Source organism: Catharus ustulatus, chromosome 11, assembly GCF_009819885.2.
Source record: "Catharus ustulatus isolate bCatUst1 chromosome 11, bCatUst1.pri.v2, whole genome shotgun sequence".
Classification (NCBI taxonomy): domain Eukaryota; kingdom Metazoa; phylum Chordata; class Aves; order Passeriformes; family Turdidae; genus Catharus; species Catharus ustulatus.
In genome coordinates, this window is record NC_046231.1 from 14,242,833 (window position 1) to 14,263,556 (window position 20,724).

General features: G+C 52.7%; 2 protein-coding genes across 2 annotated transcripts; both read left to right on the forward strand.

Annotated features, from left to right (window-relative positions):
• Positions 1 to 452: 452 nt before the first annotated feature.
• CALB2 (calbindin 2) lies at positions 453 to 6,779 on the forward strand. Its single transcript, XM_033069647.2, has 11 exons — positions 453 to 594; positions 3,669 to 3,745; positions 3,934 to 4,023; positions 4,123 to 4,203; positions 5,039 to 5,095; positions 5,201 to 5,278; positions 5,391 to 5,446; positions 5,654 to 5,693; positions 5,802 to 5,855; positions 6,082 to 6,153; positions 6,377 to 6,779. Exons 1-11 carry the CDS (start codon positions 504 to 506, stop codon positions 6,491 to 6,493), a joined length of 813 nt encoding a protein of 270 aa, XP_032925538.1. The 5' UTR covers positions 453 to 503; the 3' UTR covers positions 6,494 to 6,779.
• Positions 6,780 to 8,175: 1,396 nt separating this feature from the next.
• GOT2 (glutamic-oxaloacetic transaminase 2) lies at positions 8,176 to 20,689 on the forward strand. The gene is made up of 10 exons (XM_033069637.2): positions 8,176 to 8,258; positions 13,474 to 13,630; positions 14,772 to 14,900; positions 15,250 to 15,309; positions 15,431 to 15,592; positions 16,050 to 16,154; positions 17,029 to 17,179; positions 17,815 to 17,980; positions 18,903 to 19,053; positions 19,495 to 20,689. Exons 1-10 carry the CDS (start codon positions 8,191 to 8,193, stop codon positions 19,615 to 19,617), a joined length of 1,272 nt encoding a protein of 423 aa, XP_032925528.1. The 5' UTR covers positions 8,176 to 8,190; the 3' UTR covers positions 19,618 to 20,689.
• Positions 20,690 to 20,724: the final 35 nt, after the last annotated feature.

Below are 20,724 nucleotides of genomic sequence, written 5' to 3' on the forward strand. Positions count from 1 at the left end.
CCCAGTGCTGCTCCCAGTGTCCCAGTATCCCGATGTCCCAGTATCCCAATGTCCTGGTATTCCGATGTCCTAATGTCCTGGTATGCCGATGTCCCGGTGTCTCAGTATCTCGGTATCCTGGTGTCCCAATGTTCTTGTATCCTGATGTTCTGGTATCTCGATATCCCACTGTCCTGATGTCCGGTTATCCCACTGTCCTGGTATCCTGGTGTCCCCCTGTCCGTGTGTCCCCCTGTCCTGGTATCTCGGTGTCCTGTTGTCAGGGTATCCCGGTGTCCCCTTGTCCCGGTATCCCTGTATCCCTGTATCCCTGTATCCCGGTATCCCTGTATCCCTGTATCCCGGTATCCCGGTACCCGCTCCCCCCGTGCCCGGCGGTGTCCGGGGCGGCGGGCGGCGCCCTCTGGCGGCGTTGGGCGGCGCGGCGGCGCTGGGTATAAAAGGCGGCTGCGGGCGGCGGCGGGATCGGGAGCGGCGGGATCGGGAGCGGGATCGGGAGCGGGATGGCCGGCCCGCAGCAGGCCCCGCATCTCCACCTGGCCGAGCTCACCGCCTCCCAGTTCCTCGACATCTGGCGGCACTTCGACGCGGACGGTCAGTCCCGGGGCGCGCGGGACACTTCTCTTCTCAAAAAACCGGCGGGGAGGGCAGCGGGCTGAGCATCCCTGGGGGTGCGGGGCTGTAGGGGGGTGGTGAAGAGTCTCTGGACATCCCGGAGGAGAGGACAGAGCCTCCAGCCTCCACCGCGGGGATAGCGGAGAGCCCCCGGGGTGATGGAGAGCCCCCGGGATGCAGAGACTCCAGGATGGAGAGTCTCCGGGGTGATGGAGAGTCTCCGGGATGATGGAGAGTCTCCGGGGAGCAGCCCCGTCAGTTGAAGCTCCGGGGTCGGGGGAGCGATCGGTCCCCAGGATCTCCCCGTCGGGAAAGGACAGGGAGCCCCAGAACTGGACCGCACTGGGAGTCCTCAGCCCATGGGACCCTGAGCCCGGGATGTCCCGGGTCTCCTTGGCACGTCCCACGGGTGCTTTAAGAGCTGGGATTCGCTCGGAGCTGGTGTCACCTCTGAATGTTGCTCTGGGCGTCTTGCCCTTCCTGGGGTACCCGGTGTCCACCCTCGATCTCCTCCATCTCCTGCTTCGACAGTGCCCCACACTTGGTACCTGGAGGGAGGGGGGCAGCGCTGCCACCAGATTGGCCCCAGGGCCACCCCGTGCCAGGGGTGACAGAGCGGGTGTCCCATGCCCAGAGCAGGCTGAGGAACGGTCCCCCTACGTGTAGAGTGCTTGGTCTCTGACTGCCTGCTCCCCAGCCTCACAAAACCTCTCCTCGGGGATGCTGTGGCAAAAACCGTGTCCACTATGGGGATCTCACCTTGCCACGGAGTCACATCTGGGATAGACATCTCTGTTCCTACCACTGTCAGCCCCAAAAAGCAGGGAAAATGCAAAAACCAGCATTATTTTTTAGGGAAACAGTTTCTTCCAGTGCTGTGGTGCCATGAAGGAGGCTCAGCCCGCTGGGAACAGCAGCCCAGGGGAAAGCTCCTGTCCTTCACTGAGTCTCCTGTTCCTGCAGGGAGGTTTGGGGACCAAAAACCTCCTGGGAACTGCGTCATGTAGCATCCCGGGCTGCGCTGCTGAAACTGGAGCTCAGCTTGCTCCTGGCTACCTTTTGGGGTCGTCCCCCCCGCGCCCCCTGCAGCCTCAAAGCATCGGGGACACAGACACAGGTCCCTGCCACTGCTGGAGCAGCCACCAAGGGGCTGGGAAGGTGGCATTCCAGAGGGAGTGATGTGGGTGTCCAGCTGCCTCCCTGCAGCGCGTCCCGCTGCGCCCTTCGATGTGCTCTGTCATCTCCAAAACACAGCGGCAGGCACGGATCCAGCTTGGCCCACGGCCCCCAGGCAGGGCAAGGCTGTCGAGCTGCGGCACGGCAGGTGCCCAGGAGAGGAGAGACTCAGGCGTCGGGAAAGAAGGTGGCCTTGACAAGGACAATGCTCTGCTGCACCAGGCAGGAGCTCCAACAGCCCTGGCTGCTTCCCTGTGCCAATGGAGGGACCTGGGGTTCATTCCCCTGTGCATGGGACTACTTCGCCCAAGCTCATCCCTGCATTTAAACCCCTTCAAAGTGGCTTCCATGCCTTGAGCTGCTTCCCCTCAAGGCTTGTCATGCCCCAGAGATGTCCCCCTGGATGTTTTTGATGTCCTCACGCAGCCCCGAGGCTCTGAGGTGGAGCTGCATGGACGGGCTGTGGCTCTCCGGAGGGGATTTTCCATGACACTCCACATCCCGCTGCTCTGCGGACATGGATCAGACCTGTCCAAGCTGCTGCTTGGAGCAAGCCAAGCTACTGGCCACAGCTTTTCTTGGCCTCATTCTTCTTTTCCCAGCTCAAAACTCCTGTTGGTTTTTCTTTTTTCCCCAACTGAATTAAAAGCTGCTTGGGGTTCTCCTGCACCCACAAAAGCAAAGCCCCTGGGAAGAGCAGTAGGAAGCCAAGTACCTCAGTGGTGCACACCAGCACCCCAATATCACCCAAGCAACTCATCCCCTCCTGGGAAAGATGCTGCTCATCCATTGGGATGGGGGTCACCAAAGAGGAAGGCACCCTGGGACTTCCCCAGTGCTTCAAGCTGGGATGTGGATGGGTTATTCCCACCTGCTGTGTTGCAGTGGGGAGCAGATGCTGCTGGGGAGCCTGCAGGTGATAATGCCGAAGGCGGTGCAGAGCAGGGAGCTGTGGTCCAAGCCTCCGGAGGCTGAAATGCAGAGCAGTCCTGGGGAAAATGTTCATAAGGAAAAGCCCTGGCTATCCCTCAGCCAAGCACTTCAGTGGAAAGAGCAGCATCCCTCTGCTATGTCCAGATGCTCTTGGAAGGGAGGATTTCTGGCAGGGAGGTGATACCTTGCCTGACAGCACCATGGAGCCAGTGTCACTGCTCCATGTCCCCAGGGTGATGTGACCCTGCTGTTTCCAGGCAGAGCAGCAACCCCCCAAAGCCACCAAGAGCCAGCACAGAGGAACTGTGTGTGGCTGAGACCTGGCTGAGCCATCAAGCATCCCACAGGCAGGGCAGGGCTGTGGATACCCCGGGTTCCAGAGGAACCACACCTCAGCACAGATACCAGCAGTGAGAGATGCGAGGTACCACAGGATAGGGATCTTTTGGAGCTCCTGGCCATGCTGAGATTGGCAGTGGGATCATCCCTTCCTGGGGCTGATCCTGCAGCCAGGATGGGGGGATGCTGTGCCAGGTGCCTTGCCTCTAGTCCCCATTTGCCCTTGTGGCCCCCACAGGGGGCTGAGAGGAAACAGTCCTAAATGGGAGATGCTTGCATGGGATGGAGTGCCTTTATTTTAAGGCATCTGATTGAAGTATCAGATACAGACAATGCAGCAAAGATGAAGATGAGCAAAATCCCCTGCGCCCTACAAATGAGTGCAAGGGACAAGTCCCGGGCTGTGTGTCACCTGGGCAAATTTGGGCGTCACCAGTATGTTTCATGCTCAGCATCAACATTGGCTGGAATTTCCTTGCTGCCACAATTACCTTGGAGCCATGTCCTGGTGCAGAGGGAACAAGCTGTGTCCCCTGGGAGCATCTGTCTCTCTCCTCCTGTGCTCTGACACTGTGGAAGTCTTACTGCATTTTTTCCTCCCCCAGGAAATGGCTACATTGAAGGCAAAGAGCTGGAAAATTTCTTCCAGGAGCTGGAACGTGCAAGAAAGGGGGCTGGTGTGGTAAGAGCATCTCCTGGTTTTGCTCCCTCCTTCCCCTGTTCCCTTGTGCCTAAAGATTCACACTCATGTCAGCCCCATCTCCTTTGGGCACTGCTGAGTGGGACTGGGGCTCCTCTGGGAGGAAAGCAGGAGAACACCAGCACAGGGAATGGGGAAAAGGCTCCCATCCCCTCTCTCCTTGCTGGCAGGACTCAAAGAAGGACAATTTGGGTGACAAGATGAAGGAGTTCATGCACAAATACGACAAAAACGCGGATGGCAAAATCGAGATGGCAGAGGTGAGTGGTGCTGGATTTAACAAACCCCAGGTTGTTCGTGTTCCACCCCTATGCTTGTGTTTCCCCTCCACAATTCCATCATGCCTGTGTTCCCCACAGCTGGCCCAGATCCTACCCACAGAGGAGAATTTTCTGTTGTGTTTCCGCCAGCATGTGGGCTCCAGTTCAGAGTTCATGGAGGTGAGTGGGACAGCCTGTGCTGGGGGATATCCCCAGGGATTTCAGTCCAGCTCCACCATGGGAAAACAACTGGGACCTTGAACTGCCCAAACCTCCCCTGGTCTCCCCAAAACTCTTAGCATTAACTCAGCACTGGGAGGCAGTGTTGATTTAGGGAAATGCAGGAGTGTGGTGAGTTTTCCCAGTTCTCAGCACCCCTTGGATACTTTTGAGGGCAGCTGGATGCCTCATCCCAGCCTTCATGCAAGATGAGCTGCAAGGATTTGGGGCTTTTTTGTAAACTTCCCCTCATGGTTACTCGTAAATGTCCAAGGGATGTGCTGAAGCCAACACTGCTCTTCCACCCCACAACCTTGCTGTGCCCTTGCACGGGGTTAACCCACGGAGGTGGGAGAAAAATTGCAGATGGGGAATAAAACACAGCTGGGGGTGGAAGGGAACACGCAGCATCCTGGATAGGAAGGAGCTTGTACATAGAAACTGAGCCCTAGGTGGTGGGAAAGGCTGAAAGAAGTGCACCCTGTGACATGGAGGGGGGGTGGTAAGCAGGCACTATTGTTTAACTGGGGAATGTAATTCAATATTATTAAATATTAAAGCCTGATCTTGCACCCTGATATGAGGATAAAGGCGCTTGAACTCTTGGTATGGGGCTGAACAAAAGCATCCAGCCCCAAGGGAGAGCAGGTGACACCAGTGGGAGCTGTGAGTTGGCCCCATCTCCTTTAGGGTGGTGGGGAACACTCTCAGCAGGGATTTAGGGGGACACACATACATGTCAGGGGGGAGTGGGGGACGTGAGCCCCCACAAAGGCTCATGGTGTTCCCTCCACAGGCTTGGCGCAGGTACGACACGGATCGCAGCGGCTACATCGAAGCCAATGAGCTCAAGGTGGGCTGTGGGTACAGGTGGGCTGGCAGGGTCCCTGCCAGTGGGACATCCCTGCTAGGACAGCTGGGGGTGAGCACAGCCAGCAAAAAACCCCTCTCCTCCCAGGGTTTCTTGTCGGACCTGCTGAAGAAGGCGAACCGGCCCTACGACGAGCCCAAGCTGCAGGAGTACACACAGACCATTGTAAGTGGGACCTGGGGCTCTGTGTCCCCACTGGGGGTCTCAGCACCCCAGGTGGGTGGCATGCAGGGGAGGAGGAGCTGATGGGTGACAGGGTACTGTTGTATCCCCACAGCTGCGGATGTTCGACATGAACGGTGATGGGAAGCTGGGCCTCTCTGAGATGTCCCGGTAAGGTCATGGGCAGTGAGAAGGAAGAGCTGGGGAGGGAAAGACATCTGAAATGCTCATATTTAGGGAGAGTCTGCTCCAGCTTCCAGGGAAAACTGTTTTCCTCTTTAATTTACTCATGTTTCTGAGCAAAACATCACTGTGATTTAAGAAAGTATCTCTTTTTCTGGCTGTTTCCTGCTCTTCCCTGCCCTTACTGTTTTTCAGACTTTTGCCTGTGCAAGAAAACTTTCTTCTGAAGTTTCAGGTAACGTAATACTACTTGAACTGCTAATAATACAACAAAAACAACCCATTCCCATTGCTTGTACCTCCTACCCGTCTCTCATACCCTGGTGTCCCTTGTCACTTCCAGGGAATGAAGCTGTCCTCAGATGAGTTCAATGCCATCTTTGCCTTCTACGACAAGGTAGGGAGCCAGCTCATAGGAAACCGCCCCAAATAAATATAACTTGGCCAAAAACAACCCCAAATCATATGGTTTTGGTTGGGGCAATCCCCTGCTCTGGTTTGGGGTGGGAGAACTGGGTTTACCTCTGGCTGTGCTGGGTGAGGGTCTGTGGATGCCCATGTCCACAGGGGAATTCCAGGGCTTATGTCCTTCCTGCTGTTGATGTCCCTCCCACACTATCCAGGATGGAAATGGCTTCATTGATGAGAATGAGCTGGATGCACTTTTGAAAGACCTGTATGAGAAGAATAAGAAGGTAAGTTGGGGCAGAGTTCGGGTGCCACCCCCAGAGCCCCCCAGTTCCTTCTCCCCTCTCCCATCAGCATCTTTCCATGTCCATGCTCCATGGGGACCAGGAGATGCTGCTCCAGGTGCTGATCCTGTGTCCTCACTGGAACTGGGGGGAGTGTAATCTCATCCTGGGGGTACTCCCCAGGGATAAAGGGGATGCCCACCCTGCTGCCCCCCATGCTTTGCAGGAGATGAACATCCACCAGCTCACCAACTACAGGAAGAGCATCATGAACCTCTCCGACGGGGGCAAACTCTACCGCAAGGAACTGGAGATGGTGCTCTGCAATGAGCCCCCCATGTAGGACCCCCATACACACAGCCCACGCTTCTCCTCCCTGAAAACAAGCACAAGGGGGAGCCCCCATCACTGCAGAGCTCCCCCAACAGCTCTTGGGTTTGCTGTAGGTTGCTAAAATCCCATTTTGGGGGGGAAAATGCTTTTTCTTTTTTTCCATCTGCCTGGTTTGTTCAATTATATGATTTTTTTTTTCTTTGTGGGGGTTGTTGTTTTCATTCCTTTGGTCTCTTGAGTTTTTATCATTTACCAAAGAACAGTTTACTAATAAATTCAAGTACTGCTAGACTGGAGCCCCTATTTCTCCATCCCATGGTGTGCTGAGGGATGACAGGGAGGAGGGGGACATCCTCACACTCTGATCCCACAGAGGATATGGCTGCTGGGTGGGGAAGAGAGAGCGTCTGGGAAAGCCCCTTTGGAATGAGGGTCATTGGAAAATCCCTGCACACAGGCTGGGTGGGACACTCCCAGTTACCCCTCCCAGTCACCCCTCCAAGATCCTGCCAAAGCCTCTGGGACATCCCAAGGGTTGTTTCCCCCACTCCCAGTTTAGGAAACCAGTCCTAGGGTGATGATGCTGGTGGAGTCCCAGTGCAAATTTTCCCACTCCTGTGCTATCCAGTGCAGCCCAGTTGAGGCCTGTATGGCCCAGTACAATGTAGTGCAGTCCCATCTGGACATGTACAGCCCATTATGACCCAGTAAAATCCCACACAGTTCAGTATGGCTCAGTACAGTCCAGTGTGGTATACTGCAGTCCTGTATGGACCAGTACAGCCCCACATAGCCCAGTATAGCCCAGTACAGCACTGGACAGCCCTCTGCAGCTCAATACATTTCAGTATGGCCCACACAACACCTGTGTGGTGTTGTACAGTCCTATATGGCTACACACAGCCCAGTACAGAGCTTTACATTTCCACATGGCCCTGTACACCCCAGAATGGCACAAAGTACAGCCCCATATAACCCAGTATGGCTCAGTACAGTTCTGCACAGTCCTGTACAGCTCCACATGGCCAAGTACAGCCCTGTATATCCCTGCAGAGTCCTGTATGGTGTGTTGCAATCCTGTATAGCTCACTGTGGCCCAAGACTGCCCTGTGTAGACTTGTATGGCTCCATATGGTGCAGTGCAGTCCTATACAGCTCAAGTATAGTGTAAATTTACAGTCTAGTATGGTATAGTACCATCCTGTATGTCCCAGTATGGCCAAGTACAGCCTGGTACAAGATGGTCCAGCGCAGCCTAGTATGGTCCACCATGTCCTAGTTGAGTCCTTTATATCCCAGTACAGCCTACTACAGCCCAGTATAGTGTAGGAAAGCCCAGTAAAGCCACTATGGCCTGGTACAAAATGGCCCAGTACAGCCTAGCATGGCCCGCTACATCCCAGTCAAATCCTGCACATCACAGTACTGCCCACCACCGCCCAGCACCGCCCAGTACAGCCCAGTACAGCCCAGTACAGCCCAGCACAGCCCAGCACAGCCCAGCCCAGCACAGCCCAGCACAGCCCAGCACAGCCCAGCCCAGCACTGCCCCGGACCGGGTGAGCGGCGCGGCTGCCCTGAAATGGCCACCAGGGGGCAGTGCCGGCGGGGCCTGGCGCGCGGCGGCGCATGCGCGGGGCGGAGCGCCCAGCCGGTGCCCGTGGTGTGAAGTGCCCGCCCGCCGCCGCCACCGCCGCCACTGCCGCCATGGCGCTCCTACACAGCCGCCGGCTCCTCGCCGCCCCGCGCCTCGCCGCCGCCGCCTCCCGCGCCAGGTGAAGGCTGAGAGCTGGCTCAGTCCCTGGGGCCGCCCGCCGGTGTCGGCGGAGGGGTTTTCCCTCCTCTGAGCCCCGCTCCGAGGCGGCGATGGGGGGAGGCTGCGGGGAGCGGATGACGCCGCGCTGGGGAAGGGGGTTGCCGGGGGGACGGACCGCGCTCGGATTGGCTGGGGAGGGGGGCCCTCGCTCTCTGATTGGCTGCGGCGCAGCCCGGCGCCCCCCGCCTGCCCTTGAGGCGCTGCCGTGGAGGGCGCGCAGGCACCGGGGAGCCCCGAGAAATGGAGCCGGGGGGAGCTGTGCCCTAACGACGGGCTGGGGACACCCTGGGGACCGATGGGTTGAGGACACCCTTTGCCTTGAGTGATTGGGCCGGGTGCTGCTAGTGATGTACAGTGCTGCGGGGCACGAATGATGTGGTCGATGAGAGGCTGGACGTGCCCAGGCCATGTGCGCTTGCAGCGCAGAAACCGCGTCCTGGGCTGCATCACCGGCAGCGTTGGCATCAGGGAAAGGGAGGCGATTCTGCCCCTCAGCTCTGCTGAGACCCCACCTGCAGCACTACTGCACCTTTGGGATCCCAGTAGAGGAAGGACATCGACCTGTTTGAGCGAATCCAAAGGCCACAAAGATGATTAGAGGAATGGAGCACTATTTCTGTGGGGAAAGGCTGAGTGAAAGAGCTGGAGTTATTCAACCTGGAAGAGGGGAGGCTTTCTGATGATCTAATTGTGGCCTTCCAGTATCTGTAGGGGCTACAAGAGAGATGGAGAGGGACTTTTGACAAGGGTATGGAGTGCCAGGACAAGGTGGAATGGGTTTAAATTGACAGAGGGCAGGATTAGATTAGCTATTAGGAACAAAATCTTTGTCTGGGAGTGGTGAGGCCCTGGCACAGTTGTCCAGAGAAACTGAGACCGTCACATCCCTGGAAGTTTTCAAGGCCAGGTTGGACAGGAGTTGGAGCATTTTAGTCTAGTGGAAAGTGTCCTGATCTATGGCCAGGGTTTGGACAAAGTAATCTTTTAGGTCTCTTCCAGCCCAAACCATTCCAGGATTCTGTGTGCTATGAAATGGGGCTGAGTGGTGCTGTCTGGCTGCCCTGTGTAGTGGGACCAAAGGGACCTCTGCACTGTGCAGTGGCCCTGGGGATCATGCTCGGTTCAGCAGTCTGCATTGATCCCACGATCCATAAAATGGGGCAGGAGTAGTGCTGGCTGTGCTAGAGCTCTGCCCTAGGGGTACAAACCCTGCCAGGAGCAGGGTGGGAGTGACTGTGTTTCTATGAGGACTAGTTCTGCACTGGCAGCTCTGGATTCTGCTGTCTCTGGTCAGCAGAGGTTTGGATAGAAGGATGTGTGGTGCTGCTGGAGCTGTGTGAAAAGCCCACAACAGTTTCCACAAAGTACAGCTGACCTGAGAGCCACGAGGCTGGGAACATCACTGAGACTAGGTGGCCAAGAAGCAGAGCATGCAGAGGCATCTGGATGAGGCCTTGCTGCTCTCCAGAACCTTTTGACTCCTTTGGCCCTCACTAAGAAGTCTCTAAGAAACAGTTTCCAGCCAGAGCAGGAAAGCAGTGGGTTTTTTTAAAATCCCCATTCCAGCAGTCACTAGTGCTTCTAAGCCAGCTCTCTGGCTCTTCTCGGCAGGGATAGAAGAGCAGCCGTCTAGAACTTGTGTTTTGTGCCCATGGGCTGTAGCAGGCCTGTTAAAGGTGTGGAGCCTGCTGGCATAAGCTTTGCTTTTCTCAAGCTTGTTATACAGCAAACTATGAATTACTACATTGCATCGAGGTCACCCAAGAGAGGTTGTTAAATTTTGTAAGTAAGGAGCTTCTGTGCACAGCCTCCTTTTTCCTGTTCAGGAATATTGCTTATTATGTAACAAGGGAAGCCAAGCACTGATTGCAGTTTCTGTTTCCTTATCTTCAGCAATAAAATGTGGTGCTCCAGCTGCTACCATTACTCTGTGCTGAGAATGCTCTTTCTGAAAGCAGAACAGAGATAAAGAGACAGGAAATAGTTAAAACGGCTCCCTTGACACACAAATGGTAATTAGGGTGATAACTCAGTCTGCTGCTCTTCTGTATCACAAGACAGCTATTTAAATACTTTTCTTGGTGGAAAGCTTACTCGATGCTCACTGGGGCAAGGAATTTGTAGGCTTGAAAGGCCTCAGGCCTCCTAGTAGCCAGCAGCCTATTGGCATTGTTCTTGTGTAAATATTTGCTTTAGATGTGGCTTGTGGACAGCCTGACAGCCTTTGGCCCCTTGCTCTGCTCCAGCTTGCAGAACTGCTGTGGAGGCTTTGGCAAAGCTTCTGAAATCTGGTATCCTATGTGGCTGTACCTCAGGGAACATAGGCTGGCCTCTCCTTGATGGAAACCTTCACTGGGCTTGTAAATGCTTGCTCTCCGGGCTTGGCTTGATTCCTTAAACACTTCTTAGGTCTTGAGGCAGAAGTTTTCACATATATTTTTGAAAGATGTTGCAGCTGTGCATGAAACCAGCTCAGAAGACCAGTGTGGCTGAAGAGTACAGAGCTTATTTGGATACCAGCTCTGATGAGCATCTAAACTCTTGACTGGGCTTTCTGTGTTGAAGTCCTGTAGGTGGAGAATGTGCTTCCTTTGGGTTACATTGAGTATCCCTCGGGTAAATCAACCCCAGCTTAAGTTTACCTCTGGTTAGTTTTCTGCACTGAATACCTCTGGCCTGGCAGAGATGTGCAGTTTATAGCTTTGACCTTTATTCAAGCCAAATGTTCTTTTAATTGCTCAAAATAAGATACAAGGCAGTGCAGGCACAATGGTAACAGCGGGTAGCAGTGTGTTAGGGTTTGTAGCCTTGGATCCCTAGTAGATCTCTTTTTCCCAAACCTCTTTGGGAAAACTTTGCCTCTCTGATCTCTTTGGTATGCTGATGTGTTTGGACAACTCAGCCTAGGCTTTTTTCTCCTGTGTCCCTGCCAGCTCACTTCCCTGGAAACACTAGAGGAGTCTTGTTTCACCTGGAAACCTTCATGCTGAGAACGAGAAAATAAGTCCTAAACCTACCCTTCGGTGCCTTAAGCCAACACAAAAACCGGCTCAGAACAAAAGTACTTAACTCTCTGGAGTGCTGCAGCTTAGGTGAATGCCTGCAGGATCAGCGTTAATTGCAGTATGTTAAAGCTCAGTGACCTGCCTAAGCCTTAGCAGGATCGGGACCTAAATACCCCAAACACTGTAAGCTGCTTGGGGAAAAGCCCAGCAAAAAAAAGGTGCTGTCACCATCTCCAAAGTAGCAGCTCTTTAAAATAGAGATGACTAGATTCCTGCAGCCCTCAATACCAAAATAACCCTAAACCAGGTAAACTGAAGAGAGCCACACTGCTGCATGTTGTTTCTCTCTTTCCCTGCCTCTCCATTGCCAGGAACACACTGGGAGGGGTTTGCCAAAGCTGCCTGAACATGGAGCAGGAGTTTGCCCTGACAGTCCCCTTGACGTGTCCTGCTCAGGTTGGTTCCCCAGGTCACTCCCTCCACACTGGCTGCAGCCCCTGTGCCTCTCTGGAGGGTGTGTGTTGCTGGCATGACTGACTCATCCTCCTTTCCAACCTGATCCTATACTCAAGAGGTAATTAAGACTGGTTAGTGGTCTAAAAAACATTAAGCATATCTTCCATTTTTAAACTATCTGAGGTGGCTCTATCTCTTCATCAAAGCCTGGCAAAAGGAGAAACAAGGTTTTTTAAAAATTTGGAAATAGTGTACAGATGGGAAGAGCAGTTAATCTGAGGAGGGCAAATAATGTTTGGGGTCCATGAAATGCAATGTACATACATGGGAGAGTGCAAAATTTTTCTGTAGTGAGTAAATTTGGCCTAAATGGACCTAAAACAGGGACAGAGTGGAAAGATGATTTTGTGAGTTCTGCTAATCAGTTAGAGCTTCCTTAACACACCTGGCCCTGCTGCCCACAGATCTCTGTATCTGCCTACAGAATTTGCACTACACATTTAGGAGGAGGTCTGGCTGGCCCTGGGCTGGCTCCAGGTTGCCTGCATTGCCTGGGGCAGGGACCAGCCTCAGGACAGCATTCCCAAATTGGGAAAGGATCTTACTATCAGATAAGGTAGCCTTTCCTGGGCTGCAAAGCTTAGTAAAGCTATTATGTCTCTGTGTGTTTCTCCTTCAGCAATCAAGGCTTGGGTTCTGTCCTCCAGGAGATAAACCCAATATACTTTGTATTGCACCCTTTGTTCCCCACTGAGCTAGGGGACCTGGGTAGGCGCCAGTGTGATGAGTCAGGACACTCAGAGCTGCGTGCAGTGCCTTCAGGAGGGGGCTGTGAAAGCCACAGCCTTCTGCCAGGCAGGTTAAAAAAGGCCACACTGCTGCTTCTGCACTGTCTGCAAAGCCTGGACGTGGGACAGGGCAGAGGCTGTGGCCAAAGGAAATAACAGGTTTCTTTTTATAGCATGGTCTGCTCTGCCCTTGACATTAAGAGAGCCTCTCCATCTTCAGGATGTGCTGCCAGCAGGGCAGAGGCAGGTGGCTCCTCGTGTAGGGGGAACACAAAGCTTTTCCTGGTGCAAGGAGGTTTTGTGCTTGATAGCAGGGAAAGGATCTTTGCATCAGAGCTTGTCACTTGTCACACGAGGAAGAAACTCTACTGTGATTTCCTGAAAACAGCATTTGTCTACAACACCAGGGGAGGCAGAGTTTGTAGGGCAGGGATTGGAAATATCTTTGTTCTGTCAGCCAGTGTTGGGAGAAAAACAAATTCGTTTTCATGTACTAGAGCCTTTCCAGGAGTTTGGAAGGGACTCCATGTTCATGCTTTGTGCAATTGCCTGGGTCTGGCCAATGTTCCCTGAAGGGGAATAAACTGTGTAATCCCACATGCAGGCTCTGGGCACTTGTCCACAGCATAAGAGTTCAAGGCTTCAGTTTCCTGGGCTCTTTGTGGTGTTAGCACATAAGGCAAACAGGAGCATTTCAACATGCTAATGACTGAGAGGGAATCAGTTATCTTCAGCCACAATGAACTGAGGCTCTTTGCCCATTCTGCAATATGTGATGTGACTTAAATGGTTTGGTTTGTTTATCTTTGATAATTCTCTAAATACTATTTGTACCTTTTTCAGTGGTTTAGAGATAAGTCCCCTTGAGGGTTTCTGTTGGTGCACATCTCAAGTCTCATGCTTAGTTTCTTCTTTCTCCCTTTAGCTCATGGTGGTCCCATGTGGAGATGGGTCCCCCCGACCCCATCCTGGGGGTGACAGAAGCTTACAAGCGCGACACCAACTCCAAGAAGATGAACCTGGGTGTAGGGGCATATCGGGATGACAACGGGAAGCCCTATGTCCTGAGCTGTGTTCGCAAGGTGAGCTGGCTGCTGGCTGCTGGGCAGGGTCAGATCCAGGTGCCAGGAACCATGAGGAAGTCAGGGAAGGGGAAGGTCACTAAGCAAGTTTTGTCTGTTGGTCCTTAAAATAAGCTTTGTCCCTAACAGCAGGACAGTATTCCTGGATGTCTCCCTTAGCAGGACTAATGCTTTTAGAAACGACAGAGCCATTAAGTAGTATAGGACAAAACAGGAAATGCATGTCCTGTTCCCATTCAGGTAACTAACTTGTTGCTGACTTCCATCAGCCTTCCAATGCACCTGTTTTCTGAACTTCAAGGTGTTTCTTGAATACACAAATGTTCTTCAGGGCACCCCATAAGGGAGGAAGGAGCTTACATTGGCCCCTTAGTGGATTAGTCTTAGAAATTCTGCTGAGCCGATGTTACCAGTTTCTCCATAAGCCAGTCTAAAACTCCAGGCAAGGGAGTTGAGTGTGGACATTGCCCTTGAGGGGATTATGGGGTCTTTTAGGGCTGTTGGGGTAGAAATAGGCTGTTAAATAGGTGGCAGCTGACACATGCACTGATTGGCTGCACTGATAGGGAGGGTGCCTTTTCCATGTGTCTCATCAGTGTGGGGTTTAAAGCCATTCCCTCTCTCTGTGCAGCTGGGTCACAACCAGGGAGCCTGGATGGTGTCACAGGGACAGTTTCCTGGTGGTATGTGAATGCTGCCATGGTCTGTGCCACTTCCCAGCATGACAAGGCCCTGCAAAAGGTTTGCTACCGTACCTGGTTTAGGGTTGTCTTCTATGTAGAGATATCTCCTCTCAATAACACTCAAGTCCTGCTTTCCTGCAGGACAATTCCTGCTTGGGCAAAGAAGTGTAGCAGTGCATTGACTTGTAATGGGCTGGAAGTGGTGCTCTCTTCTGGTGCCAGGTTTCCTTGGCTCCACTGTACCAGTGCTGCCACCCACTGAGGGCTCTGGTGGCTGTGGGATTTTATCTGAAGTGTTTACTGCTGCCCCTTGCTTGGAATGAGCCCTGCAGAGAAGCTCCTGTAAACCAACCTTTGTCCCTTTTGAGCAAGCAAATGTGCAGAGAAGTGACCTTCAGCTGTCCATCATTCTCTCCACGGTGATGCCTTCCTCACTGAGTTTGTGTCCTCCCTTTCAGGCAGAGGCCATGATAGCAGCCAAGAAGATGGATAAGGAGTACTTGCCCATCGGGGGACTGGCAGATTTCACCCGGGCATCTGCAGAATTGGCTCTGGGAGAAAACAGTGAGGCGTTCAAGAGTGGCCGGGTAAGGAGAGGCTGGGACACAGGGAGGGGGCAGGGAGGACACACACTTGGTATGTGGGTGCTCAGCAAATGTGGAAGCACTGGTGGGGTATTGACACTTCTGACGTGTGGGCTGGCTGGGCCCAAGGATCACTGCTTCCTCTGAAGGCTGGGGTGAAATAGCCCTGTCCACAGAGGGGGTTTAACCTTGCCAGGGAGCCTAAGTCCTTGCCCTGGAGCTGCTGACCCCTGTGGTCCCTCCAGCCCCTTGTCCCTATTTTGATGTGCTGCCAGTGCTGACATAGTGACTGCGCTCTCCCTGTAACAAAACCTGGCTACTCAGACTCAGATATTTTTTTCTTTCCTTGCAGTATGTTACTGTGCAGGGTATTTCTGGGACTGGATCTCTACGAATTGGAGCCAACTTTTTGGTGAGTGCCTGGCCAGCAGTGGAAGGAGAGGACATATTTTGACCAAAGCTGAATTTTTAGGGTTTTCTAACTGCTTGAACATATTCAACCTTTTTGAACACTCTGTCTTTCTATTGACCAGCAACGATTCTTCAAAGCCAGCCGTGATGTGTATCTACCCAAACCGTCCTGGGGCAATCACACTCCCATTTTCCGTGATGCTGGCATGCAACTTCAAGCTTATCGTTACTATGACCCCAAGACGTGCAGCCTTGACTTCTCTGGAGCCATGGATGACATTTCTGTGAGTTGCCTTCCATGCCTGGAAGAAGGGAGGTCATGTGGGGAAATGGGTGGTGATCTTACTTTACCCTGTATGTGATGATGCAGCATAAAGCTGTATCAGGGGAGGTTTAGGCTGGATATTAGGAAAAGGATTTTCATGCAGAGAGTGGTTGGGCACTGAAACAGGATCCCAAGGAAAGTGGTCATGGCACAAAGTCTGCCAGGGTTCAAGGAATGTTTGAACAATTCAGGCAACCTGAATTCAGACCCTGTAGTTCTCAGGGTTGTCCTGTGCAGGGCCAAGGAGTTGAACTCTTTATGGGTCCATTTCAGTTTGGAATATTCTATCATTCTGTGATGCCTGAAGGCATTAAATCAGGGCTAGAAGCCTCACAGGGCTCATCTAAGATGTCTCATCTGCTGAGGAGAGTGCTCAGATACCACTGATGATTCATTCTCTATAACATCTTCCCTAGAAAATTCCAGAGAAGAGCATCATCCTCTTACATGCTTGTGCTCACAATCCCACTGGAGTGGATCCCCGGCAGGAGCAATGGAAGGAGTTGGCAGCTACAGTGAAGGTAAGCAATGTCCCAGGGGTACTGTGCCATTCCTGGGAAAACCACATCTCTGGCCTTTCATGGGTGGCACCTGGTCTTCAGTTCACTAGAGGTTGTTCCCTTCCCTGAAGCCAGGATGGGTGTCATGTTCCTGACAGGAGCCAGCCAAATGCACACAGAAAGCTTCTGGCTGACCATTGGGCTTTCTCCTGGCACCTTCCCAGAAAGCTGGAGTAGGGAGACCTCAAAGGAGAGCAGCAGTGTTGAAAGCATGAGCTGTGATTGCTGGAGCAGAGCACCCAGTGCTGGTGGATTAAAAATGCTGGAAGATCTCTCACATGCCTGGTGTCTCCTTGCAAGCTTCAGCTGGAAATAGACAGGGACAGGTTCTACCTTCTCCTCCTTCCTGCTGCTTCATCAAGCCTGTAGCCAGTAAAATTTGGCTTGGAAATACCTGGCCTTGGTAGGGTCCTGAGAACTGGTAGATATTGAAGTGATCTCTGTGGCCTACAGAAGGGTGGATCTTCTGACTAAGGGGCAGTGCATCTGGGGTAACTGCCTAACTGACTGGAAAGTTCCCAAGTGATTTTCCTCAAAACTGATAATACAGAAGACATTGAAGTAGACTATTTTATTGCTGTTGAATTTACTTCTGTTTCTTGGGCCAGACTTGCACATCCCATAAGTGCACTGGAGGGTCTCTAGCTGCTGTTTTGATGTATGGTGGGTAGCTTCAGGTTTTGTGCTACTTTCCCTGTGATGAGTGAAGGGGAGTGGTTCTTTCTGGAGGAGAATGACTGCAAGTAGACAGATCGCTGTCTGCATAGCTTTTCTCAGCCTCCTCCTTGGAGGGATGCTCGGCTTCTGTGACACTCTGTTCCATCTTTGCTGGCAGAAACGAAACCTCCTCGTGTACTTTGACATGGCCTACCAGGGCTTTGCCAGTGGGGACATCAACCGGGACGCCTGGGCTGTGCGGCATTTCATCGAGCAGGGCATCAACATCGTCCTGTCACAGTCCTTCGCCAAGAACATGGGGCTGTACGGTGAGTAGGGCATGTGGCAAGGAAATAATTTCATCCAGGCTGCTGCTGGTGGGATCCCAATACCTCCAGGGTTTAGCAGGGTTTATTCCTGCTGCCTGTGTTCATCCTGCAGTGATAACCCATTAGGAGCTGGTAAAGACCCTTCTAGAGAACAGGGATCCACTGAAGTGTGGTGTTGGGTGCCACAATATAAGAAAGATATAAAGCTTTCAGAGAGTGTTCAAAGGAGACTATAAAGATGGTGAATGGTCTAAAGAGAAGCCATACAAGGAACAGCTGAGGACACTTGGCTTACTCAACCTGGAGAAGACTGAGGGCAGAGCTCATTGTGGGCATCAGCTTCCTCCCAAGGGGCAGCATCTGCTCTCTTGTGACTAGTGACAGGACCCAAGGGAATGACATAGAAGTGTGTCAGGGAGGATTTAGGCTGGATATTAGGAAAAGGTTCTTAACCTAAAGGGTGATTGGGTATTGGAACAGGCTGCTCAGGGAAGTGGTCATAGCACTAAGCCTGACAGAGGTTAAGGAGTATTTGGACAATGCTGTGAGACACAGGAATCATGGGATTCTTAGGGTTGTTCTGTGCAGGGCAAAAAACTGGACTTGCAACTCAAGATATTCTGTGATTCTTTTAGGAGAGCGTGCGGGTGCCTTCACAGTGATCTGCAGCGATGCAGATGAAGCCAAGAGGGTCGAATCCCAGCTGAAGATCCTCATCCGCCCCATGTATTCCAACCCACCCGTGAACGGAGCACGCATTGCCTCTCTGATCCTGAACACCCCTGACCTGCGGAAGGAGTGGTAAGAAGAAATCTGTCATGTTCATGACAGTGAGGTCTCTGTGCAGCCCTGTGCTGTCCTTACTGTGTGCTGCTGTCACAGGCAGCTCTTAGCTTCAGGAACAGTCAGAACCATGTTTATTCTGGAGAAATCCCTGCTTATGTCCTGGCATCAGCTGATCAGTTTAACCTGACACAAACATTGTTTCCTTGTGTTACCAAGGAAGAAAACACTGTAAAGCGGGCGATAAAGCTCCCAAAGGACTGAGGGCTGCAGGAGCTGCCTATCCAAGATGCATAAAAGTCTGAGGTGGTGCAGCCATGTAGTGAATCTCATGTGGGGGAAGGGAAAGTGTAAGCCCCCTGGGAATAAGACCGAGGAATGTAACCCTCATGCCCTAAGCCTGATTCCTGGCGTCAGCCTGTGCTGTGTTCCCAGCCCCTTGGTGCCGGGTCCCTCCCAGCAGCTGGCCTGGCAGAACAAAGGCTGGCAGTGTGCTGTGGCCTCGCTGGGGGCTGTGTTTTTTTTGGCAGCCTGACACTTGTGCCTGATCCAGGGCCCAGCAGAGACATTTCCTAGCTGTGCTGCTTTGGAGCAGGGCCTGTTTGCCAATGCTATCCCTGCACTCCTGGTTTATCTGTAGATACTATTTTATCTGGGTTTGAGTAGTGCTGCCATGAGGCATCCTACTATGACCCATGGCTTTCAGGTGTGAGAAATGTCTTTATTCTGGTAGTAATGTCCAACAGCAATGGACTAAATAAAAAGAGGTCACCTTCGGGTATCAGGACAAAGAAGCAGCTCTCCCAGCTCCCAATTTCTTCATTAATTTCTCTATGGGGACCCTCCAGGTGGAGGGATTGATTTTCAATAACTGGTGGGGGGAGAGCGGTGTTGGTGTGTTCCAGTCCTGCTCTGAATGGTTCCCGGGTTGGTTCCTCAGGCTCACAGAGGTGAAGGGCATGGCTGACCGGATCATCAGCATGCGGACTCAGCTGGTGTCCAACCTCAAGAAAGAGGGATCCTCCCACAACTGGCAGCACATCACTGACCAGATCGGCATGTTCTGCTTCACAGGGCTGAAGCCTGAGCAGGTAAATGCAATTCCAGTGGTGTCAGAGTGTCATTGGCAGTCCTTGTCAGTAAGTTTTTGACTGCAGATGCCAAAATGAGCCCTTGTAAGTATTTCTTCCTCAGGCAGAACATCCTCCAAGCCCTAAGCACTGGCACATCATGGGGACCCCAGTCTTGCTCTGTTCCCTGCTGTACTTGGGGAGGTTGAAAGTAAATGTAGCTGTCATGTCTATATCAAAGCAAGCAGTCACTTGGTGCTGCACTCAAGTGACCTTAAAGGTCAGCTCAAGTGAGGTCACTCTTCCAGCTGAACATCTGCAGTGTTGCTGCTTGGTGTGAGAGCTGAGCAGCATTTCTGCTGGCAGCCAGTTTGCTTTGAGTTTCAGCAAGCTGGGTAAATTTGCACTTTGCTGACACAGCACAAGTTGGCCTGCAGTTTGAACTTTGCTCTTTCACCCCAGGTGGAGCGGCTGATCAAGGAGTTCTCAGTCTACATGACAAAGGATGGACGCATCTCTGTGGCGGGAGTTACGTCAGGCAACGTGGGTTACCTGGCTCATGCCATCCATCAAGTTACAAAGTAAAGACAAAGGGGTGCCCTGGAGCTGGTGGCTTTCCCTTCCCCACCAGTCGAAGATGGGGAGGGAAAAGAAACAAGCAGAATACTTCCAACCACAGCACTTGAAGCCGCTGCTGAATGTATCTTGTAGATGAGTTGTAGAAGCCTAGTCAAATCCGCCCTGTGTTGTGGAGCAAGGGACATCATTGCTGGCTCCTGCTCATCACAGCCATTCTTCTCTGCTGTCCATCCTTTCTCCATCTTACCAGCACCTATCTATGCTGGAGGAAGCAAATGCTTAGCAATGCCATCCTACCAGTGTAGGCACCAAAGGCTTCTCTGCACACATTTCTCCATGAGAAGGCTTTGTGAGGCTGTTGGCTGCTGGCCCAAGCAGCAGCACACAGGGAGCTGGGTGGGCTGAGTTGGAGGGCTGCTCTGGTGTGCTCCTTCAAACTCCTCAGCTGCTCTCTGCTGTCAAGCAGGCTCCATCCTCCTCCATCATCCCAGCCTGGGGCTGGGCAGCACCAAAGTTGTCCTCTGACAACCAGCTCTGAGGACTTCTCACTACCAAACTCTGCTCCGTCGTTGGCTTCGCTCTTTCCATCTGGGACTCTCCTTTCAGGTGTAATTCACAGTGGCATCAGTGCGTGGGGCAGACCAGTGTCCCTCTTTTAAACCTGTCTCACTTTCATACCTGGAGGTGAAACAATTTCTCACCCCCTCCTCCCCTCTCCAATAAGAATCTCCTCTGAAAACTGCTCTTTGGTGGTCTCTGCTTCGTCCCATTCCTGTCCTAAGTCCAGCAGTCCAGCCCTGTACCTCCAGCAGCCTCTGTCCCTGCAGTCTGTGCGTGTCCCAAAGCCATAAGCCAAGAGGCTGGCCCTGCACTATCCCCCTTGTGTGGAGGCGTGGGGCATCCCTCTCTGCTCTGTTCAACCACATTTTTGGTGACACCAGAAAACAGATCTCGAGAGAAATCTGAGAGCTGATGACTCAAAAACTATTCTGTCCTTCTAAAACAAGTGTCCCTGAGGCTCTGTGACTTACTGGACTCTGATTTTTAATCCAAATAAACTGGTGCATGGCTATGTTGAGCTGGGGACTTCATCCTGTCATTGTGCAGCTGGAT